Source organism: Lactuca serriola, chromosome 8 (assembly GCF_051521515.1).
Source record: "Lactuca serriola cultivar US96UC23 chromosome 8, Lser_US96UC23_V15, whole genome shotgun sequence".
In the NCBI taxonomy this organism is placed as follows: domain Eukaryota; kingdom Viridiplantae; phylum Streptophyta; class Magnoliopsida; order Asterales; family Asteraceae; genus Lactuca; species Lactuca serriola.
The window spans coordinates 177,335,720-177,344,598 of NC_136415.1; the positions used below are offsets into that span (position 1 = coordinate 177,335,720).

An 8,879-nucleotide genomic window follows, 5' to 3' on the forward strand; every position below is an offset into this window, starting at 1 on the left:
GATAACTTAGAAGAGTTGTCATGTAGGGATTGAGAAGTCGAGGAGAGTTGATTTTCACACCGAGGACAGTACAGACACTACGTGACATTGAGGTGCGTTACCTTCTAGTAGAAGTGGATCTAAGGCGCCAAGGCCGGCCCACTAGTAGTTGTTTAGTTGAGACGATGGTCTTTGTGATAATTGTCTGGTTTGCTATTGCCTGATATGTTTATATGCTAGCATGATTATTATATGTGATAGTATTGGTAGGAGGGGACTAGTCCCCCGATTCGGTCGCTCGGACCGAAGGGTAGGTCAGACACCCCATATATGTCTGACAACATGATTATGATATGATATTATATGATAGTGGTAGGAGTGAAATAATCCCCAAGTTCGGTTGTTAGGACCGGAGGGTAGGTCGGCACCCCAGAATGGCCTGACATGGGTAGGTCAGCACCCTAGAACGGCTTGACATGGGTAGGTCAGCACCCCAGAATGGCTTGACATGGGTAGGCCGGGCACCCCAGAACTGCCCGAGAATATGTATGCTGTTTGGTATGTGGTATGATGGGGGAACTCACTAAGCTTTGTGCTTATAATTTCAGTTTTGGTTTCAGGTTCCTCTTCATCCAAGGGGAAGGAGTCGGCGGCGTAGCAGCGCATCACACTCACATGATTTTCGCATTGAGATTTCTGGGATTGTATTCTGATATTTTATCACTTAAATTTTATGGTGCTTGAGACTTGCAATCTATGAATTGGTGTTGAACAATTTCACTTATGTTTTCTGTGAACTATTTCTAAAGTAATATAATTAAACAAAGAAATTTTTGGTCTTGATTTTGGGATGTTACACTAAGGGGTTGTGAATGGTTGTATTTTAAAAGTTTATTTTCTTTAAAAAACATGGTATATTCCAAATAAAACAATAATTTGCAAAGTGAACATGTTCTACTAATTCTTTATTTGTTGCATGTTTTGTGTCAAACAATAATAGCAGAAAAGGTGTACATCATAAGGTTTTGTTTTCTACTTTTAGATGGCGTTTTTAGGGTAAATAGAACAGAAGACATTAAGTTTACATAAAAATTCTTTTGACACTGTATTTTTTTTTCTCAGATTTGACATTGTGTTTTCTAAATTTTTATAATTCTAACCACTTGACCGGTCAACCCAGTTACCTGCTGACGTGGTATGATGGCATGTAAGTTTGCTGACATGACATGATGACGTGTCAAAATTGATTTTTTTTCCACAAGAGACTAAGCTTTTATTTTTTCGATTTTGACATCAAGTTTAATTTTTCTTTCAGTTTTAACGCTTTGTTTTTTTCCAATTGAACATCATTTTTTTAAATTTTGTTCAATGTTGACCATTTTCAATTTGAAACCATAAAAAATATTTTTTAAATACATTTTAAATCGTATAATTTTTTTTTCCATTTAAAAGCCATGTTTTTGTATTATTACAAGGTTTTTTCATTTTTTCATTTTTATTTTTTTACATTCATACCATAATTTTATGTATAAATATCTATTAGTTATATAAAAACAGTATTTTAAATTAAATATGCAACTTTAAAATGAGTTTAGAGGTTTGGAGGCCTGTAGTTGATTAAGACCCAGAGGTCAGGTTTGCAACCTCTAAAATTTTTATATTTTTTCAAAACTTATGATTAGTTTGGTTCTCATGATATAACTAATGCATATTTATGTATAACATTATGCTTTGAATGTAAAGAAAAACCTTGTGTTTATATTAAAATGTGGTTTTAATGAAAAAAAAATGTATTTATACGGTTTAAAATTTAATAAAAAATATATTCTTACAGTTTCAATTGAAAAATGATCAACATTGAACAAAATTGAAAAAAAAAATATGTTAGATTTGAAAAAAAAAATAGAGTGTTAAAACTGAAAGAAAAAATTAAACTTAGTGTCAAAAAAATGTGAAAACTTAGTGCCTTTTGTGGGAAAAAAATCAGTTTGACATGTCAGCATGTCACGTCATCAAAATTGACATGTCAGCAGGTAACTTGGTTGACCGGTCAAGTTGTCAGAATTATAAAAGATTAAAAAATGTGTCAAATTTAAGACAAAAAACACAGTATTAAATTAGAATTTTGAATAAAACTTAGTGTTTTTTGTGCTATTTACCTGCGTTTTTAATCATCATTCAACTATAACCAATTCATTTCGACCGGATCAATCTCTCTGGAACAGGTAACTGACTTGAAATCCCAAATTCAATGCTCTTTGCTCCAATTTTTTTTTTTTCTTGTTTAGTTCTTCTTGGAAATGATTTAGCCATGAACTATTTTGTTTTCTTCATTTCTATGCAATTACACAAGAAATTCACGGTTGTAAAAACGGTAAAAGTGTCTTCTTCTGCAGAAGCAGAGTGACCACTCAATAAAGAGGAATTTTAGTACAAAATGTTTTGTAGCTTCTTTAACTTTATGTCATTTAATATTCTTCTCTTTTGATGCTAATAAAGTAATAAACATTTCAAATTCTTTATAATTACAGGAGTGCCTGAATGGCGAGTTTGTTAGAGTAGGTCCTAATTCAAAGTTTGCTCCTGTGGTTGGATATCTCTGGTAAAAAAAAAAAAATCGTTACCATCTTTTTATGGTTGATTAATTGCTTTCTATAAAAATAAACTCTTATTAATATCTTATTGTTTCGTTAGTTGCAGGTTTGATGGAGATGCGGGTACATGTTCTTTGTTCCTTCATCACTATTTGTGCACCTCTTGAAAGCTAAAAGAAAGAAACTGATTTAAAATGGCTAACATGTTCACTCCTTAGATTTAAAGCAACGAGAAATAGTGTATCAGATTCTTAAGAATACAAGTTATACATTTGTTTTGATTAGTTAATGTCCAATATTTGCTACTTTCAAAATACTTTTTTTTGTTAATTTGTTTGTTTTTTTATATACATATACATTGAGTATATACATGCATGCATATACATATGGATAAATATTGTATTTTATTTTCTTTTGTTGCATGTCAGAATGATAGGATCTATAGGTTTTCTTGAAAAGTGCACATATGGTCATGAAACAAGGATATAGAATTTACAAAATGAGTTATGCGAGAAAGCACTATCAGATGAAAAATGGAAGAAAATACAACTTGATGTAAACGAATATGTGAGCAAAATTCCTTTTCTATTTATTTGTGGATATATAATATATTTTCTATCTTGTAAATGTGATTTGAAAGTATATTTCTCTTACAAAGTGCTGATGTTGATATGTTGAATGAATTAAGTTCACAACAAAGAGATTTAGGTGCCGAAGAACTTGATGATCTTTCAGGAAGGTACATAAGAAGATTAACCATTGTAATTATTCATCATATAACTTTTGCATATTAATTTCATACAAATCATCAAACCATCTGGGTTCTCTCAAAGGGCGACCTGCAAAAATTAAAAAAAAAAAGAATCACAGACCACCTTATGATTTTGCAGGTATTGACATGCTAAAATTAAAAAAGAAATTTCATAGTTCATCTAGATTTTCATGAAAATTATGGTTTTTATGGTCGTTTTTCAAATCTTTTGGCTATTTTGTAGAAAAACTAAAATAAACCGGCTATAATGGTCATTTTCTCTAAAGATAATATAATCTTTCTCTGTGTAACAATGACAAAAGTCCCAACAAAATATATATGAACAATCAAATAAAAAATAAAGACTGATACACAATATTGACCTAATCGCAAAAACGATTTGAGTACTTTATTTGTTATATTAATTAGTCATGTTTGTGATTATCTATTTATTGTTTGTGCATTTGAGTACTTTATTTTTCATTTTGATTAGTCATGTTTGTGATTAATATATCTATTAATTGTTTGTGTTGGTCAATGTCAACAACATGAATAAAAAATGTCAAAAGGCACTTTCATTTTTTTTTTAAACTTTCTGTTACGTCAATATAATTTTTCAATTGCCATTTCTCCGTTTGTATAATAATATAAATTAATTCGACTAATATAACACTCAAAAGAACTTTTTCAGACATTTAAAATCATAGAATATTGTTTATTTTATATTTCATATTTTTAGTATTTATTTATAAATTATATCACTAAGCAATATAAAATAAGTAACTAGAAAATAAAGTTCAAAAATCAAATAATGAAACAAATATCTTTTATTTCGTTTTCAGTTAATTATAGATATATAGATTATGTAGACAAGATAATTTATCAATACATCTATCTAATCTAATTGAGTGATAATAATTAAACAAATATAAAATGTATGTCCTTTAACTTACTTCTAGTATCATTTTTTCTAAACAACAAATAATTTGAATATCTTCTCTACCTGAATTAACCCCAGCACCTCTTAATTAGTTGTTAGATTAGGAATCTCGGTGCCCCTTAGTTATACTTTTTTTTAACAGCATCCCTTACTTATACTCTTTGTTAATTAAGATGTGCTATATTAAATAATAAACATAATTTAAGTCGAATGCCCTATGCAGATAATCTAAGACCAATTAAATATATCGTGATTTGACATTAAGTATCCATACAACATCGACTTTTCTCAAAGCAAAAACAATAAGCCTTGTTATATTGACCCTTTTTACAAATACCCCACTGAAGAATACAATCATGTAAATGTTCATGACATTTACAATGAGTTGAGGCTAGACTTTGTCAATACAGTTCCGTGTTGAGCTGTACACTTGTACTAACAAATTTCCTAACCCCATAGAAGTAATCCGTCAACATGGAGATCTTATTTAAAGCCTTTCAAAAACTCATCCTCTCCATCAAGAACGATCTGATCACTGTGTGTATTGATCATGGCTCAACCAAGTTATCCTCCTTTATTCTCTCCAGTTTCTGTGATAGGGTCACAGTTCATGTTACCATATCAATTCGATATGATTATTGATATAAATTCAAGCGGAAACCTTGTGATCACAGATACTAACCATAAAATCATGCTCAAAGTGAAACCATGCGACTCATCCTTCCACCTTCAGCGAGTGTTGCTCGATGTTTATGACAAACCCATCTGCATGATCCGAGAGAAGGTGACTTTAAGTTCATATTTATAGTTCTTTGGTTTGTTCAGGAAGTTTGAAGTTAAATTCACTATTGAAAATTAATGGACTGCATATTTTTTTTCAGATCATGAGTGAGCATAATCGATGGAATGTGTTTAGGGGTGATAGTAAAAGCAAATCGGATATAATATTTAGCACAAAGACACCTGGCATGATCCAGTCTAAAACCAGTGTACATGTGTTCTTAGCAAACAAAGTCAGTAGTAAAGATGTTTGTGATTTCAAGATCAAAGGAAGCTGGTCGAAGAAAACCTGCGCTGTCTATATAGGAGATACTTCAACAACAATCGCCCAAGTAATTTTTCTTAACTTTTAGTTTGTTTTATAGTAGCTCAAGCTGATTAATTTCATGAACTTATATATCATATATAAGTTCATGAAATTAATCAGCTTGAGCTGAAATTAATTAATACACTTATTCTTGCAGATGTATAAAACGCAATCATGGGAGAATGGGGAGTACGTTAAGGACAAATTCATGGTGACAATTTATCCCAATGTCGATTATGCTTTTGTGATGACACTTATAGCGATTGTTGAGGCTATGAAAAGCTCTAACACAGATGACGTTGTTGAGGAAGTTATTGGTTCACTTTTTCCCTAGTCATATCAGTTGCATTCTCTGTTCCTAAATTCCTGACTGGATTGTATTATACTGTATAATTCTTGAGTTTTCTTATCGGTTTTTAGCCATAGGGAAGGCCCTTCCTTTTTAACACAGATGATATATATGAAGATCGCAAGAATCAAGGATGGAAACCAAATCGATTCAAATCCCTGGCTGTAACATCGAGACTGCCTTTAAAATCAAAAATCGTCTTTCATCCAACTCACTAATCAGAAATGTCTTTCAATAATCACAAGCTAATGTCTTTGATAATTGATCATAAGCCATCTGTGTGTGTCATCCCTATATATTTGATTTCTTGTCACTTCAAAACTGTACGTTGGTGTGTGGTTTTGCTTTATGAGTAGGTGACTATGTGTGGCGGTATACTTAAATCATAATTCGAGTTATGGAGGCCATATTCTCATTGGTGGGGACTGTTTTTCCGAACTGTTATGATACTGTTACTTTAGCGAAACAGTAAAATAGAACCTTGATAGCAGTTAACCTTTATGTCTGTATTCCTGTTTTGCCCTCAGACCCACGAACAAGCAATGACAATAACCAAGATAAAGAAAGTAAATCGAGAATGAAGAACAACACATTTAACAAAGGTCACCAATAACCTGCTTACATCCACCACAAGAGAGAAAACTTTTCTATTAGGTTAAGAAGTAATTTTTTCTCACTTTTTATCCTATTACAAGTCTTACATTCTTTCTCTCTTTATAGCTAAAAATAACATATAAACAAACATATATGGGCCTACAAACATTTGGGCTATTAAGTGGGTCATTTAACCTAAAACAATTGGGCTGACCCAAGTCAACTCAAGCTGAGTTCTTGGGCTGACCACTTACAATTCTCCACCTCAAACAACATTTGATAGATCTCAAATTTTGGACGATACACTAAAGAAGAAATTGCACATCTTGATATGTAAAACTCAATCCTACTGCATCATTTGACCATGTACGTACCCACATTTGGGATCAAGCCACCGTAGTTGACTTCACCGAGTGAAAACTCCACCTTACCCTGACACCGCCCCGCAATGTCATTGCCCTCAAGGGCAATCAACAATGATTAATATTAAGCAAGTTCAAGCAATGCTTAAACTTGCCACCTGGTACCTGTTGGATTAGTGTCTAAGCCCGTAACTATATTTGGTATGTACTTAACTCGGTTGTGCGTGGTCCTTTTGAGTTGCCTTCTCCAAAGCAACTTGACAAGGTAAATTAAAGAGAAAGAGAGAATATTATGGTTTATTAATATATTATAAGAATAATATATTAAAAGAGAAATCATATTTATTTAATTAATATTGGTCATAAATTAATTGGGAATTAATTTAGTGACTAAAAGAGATTAATTAAATAAAGGGGTATACACTGTCAAATGTATGATAGTTGAGTTTTGGGCTGGGAAACCTAATGGACTAAGGGGGGAACGAAATTATGATGGGGATCCATCATATTTTTGTCCAAGGGCTTATTCCAGAAGGTTCCTTGGGCTGCTTGGTGGCTAAGCTGTCCATTAGGGTTTAGACTAAAACCCTAGCAGCCTGCAAGTATAAATAAGACCCCTAGGCTATGGAAATCGGCTCTACTTGATTCCAAGAGAACCCTAGGGACGATTTTGATGGGTTTTGAACATTATAACACTTCCTAAGTGTACATGCAACCCTAATAACCTTGAATCTATGTTTTCTCTATATACATGCAAATTTCTTTTTCAAGGTTATTTCCTAACTAGCATGGCATGGGGAATAAATAAAACATAAAAAACTAGTAGAAATACATACCTTGTTGTTGCTTGGATTCCTTCAAGATTTTGTGAGCCTAGCACCCCAAATGTTGTGCCTCAAATGCTTCACACAACACCACAAAACTTGGAATAACTTGAGAGAATACTTCTTACACTTCAAAAATCGGTTATGCCCTCTCTAGTAACACTAGGTCCCGATTTTGCTAGCCAAAGGGTCCCTTTTATAGCGGTGTCACAATTAGGGTTTCATCATGAAGACCCATAATTGTCATGACTCTTCATTTCTCATGACCCATGCGTTTGTAACTCCCATGGACTATCCATGGAGCTCCAAATGGTTACATCCATAACCCATAAACCATAGATCATTAATCCACCATAAAAGAATTGATGATTGTCATAATCAACCCTATATATTTAATTAGTCTCACTTTGATCACCAAATTAATGCTTGATCAATACTAATTAAATAATACTATTATTAATATATTAGAACTTATAATATATTAATAATCATAAGTGCCTTATTCTCTCATTTAGTCTATCCAAATATTGCAATGCCATGCAACCCAAATAGACCATGCCGGGTCGGGTCAAGTACATACCAAATAAAGTTATGGACTTAGACACTATATCCAATAGTCTCCCACTTGGATAAGTCTAATAACTATATTTGCAAATATGACTTCAAAATCCGACTAGCAATCGTAGCTCTTTCAAAGTCTCTCAAAACTGAGATGATGATGATGCGCCATTTAAGATAAGTGATCATATAATCCTCTGCTCTCATGATATCAGCCGGACAAACACATGGAACATGGTCCTACTTATTGTCCAGCATTTGTTTCTCGATCTCTGATTTGTTTCGACATAGAACTAAATTGAACACATCAATTAGGTTCTGACCGGGCCCGGTACATAGGTCAAAACCAAATCATCGAGGGGCCCAGATATCGCTTCTATTTCTAGAAGGAACATATAAACTTCGACTGATATGCTTGTACTAACTACTTGTTGAATTATTCACAAAGGCAAGTTTTATAACATCGAGTTACCAATGCGTTTTCGTACAATTAATGAATAACCAACTCATATCTCTAGGTTTGAAGATTTATATGAGATTTCCGTCTCACGATCACTCGAGATAAATTCCATGAAGTGATGCAAGTGAGTGTGGGTTGAATCCAATACTCAGCCCTTATGAGTACTCATGAATATTGCAGCAACCATTGCATTGTTTAAAGCACTTTAGACAAATCATACAAGCCAAATTCATGACAGTCTTGATTCATATCTACTTCCAACATATGACTGACTGTGGATGGTTTGAATAATACGATATATACCATAACATAATTATTTTGGAAGTCAAAACATGCAAAGTGAAACACAAGAATAATACTAATCTTATATGGCCCCAACAC

The 8,879-nt window shown here is 32.7% G+C and overlaps 1 protein-coding gene across 1 annotated transcript; it reads left to right on the forward strand.

The window, feature by feature from the left end:
* Positions 1-4,702: 4,702 nt before the first annotated feature.
* Positions 4,703-6,115, forward strand: LOC145069005 (protein LURP-one-related 10-like). The gene is made up of 3 exons (XM_079015976.1): positions 4,703-5,048; positions 5,146-5,376; positions 5,509-6,115. Exons 1-3 carry the CDS (start codon positions 4,815-4,817, stop codon positions 5,683-5,685), a joined length of 642 nt encoding a protein of 213 aa, XP_078872102.1. The 5' UTR covers positions 4,703-4,814; the 3' UTR covers positions 5,686-6,115.
* The last annotated feature ends 2,764 nt before the right edge of the window (positions 6,116-8,879 follow it).

Coding starts and splice junctions, on each gene's coding strand:
- LOC145069005 (XM_079015976.1), top strand. CDS start 4,815: ATGGCTCAACCAAGTTATCCTCCTTTATTCTCTCCAGTTTCTGTGATA. Junction 5,049..5,145: donor TCTGCATGATCCGAGAGAAG/GTGACTTTAAGT, acceptor ATTTTTTTTCAG/ATCATGAGTGAGCATAATCG. Junction 5,377..5,508: donor CTTCAACAACAATCGCCCAA/GTAATTTTTCTT, acceptor TTATTCTTGCAG/ATGTATAAAACGCAATCATG.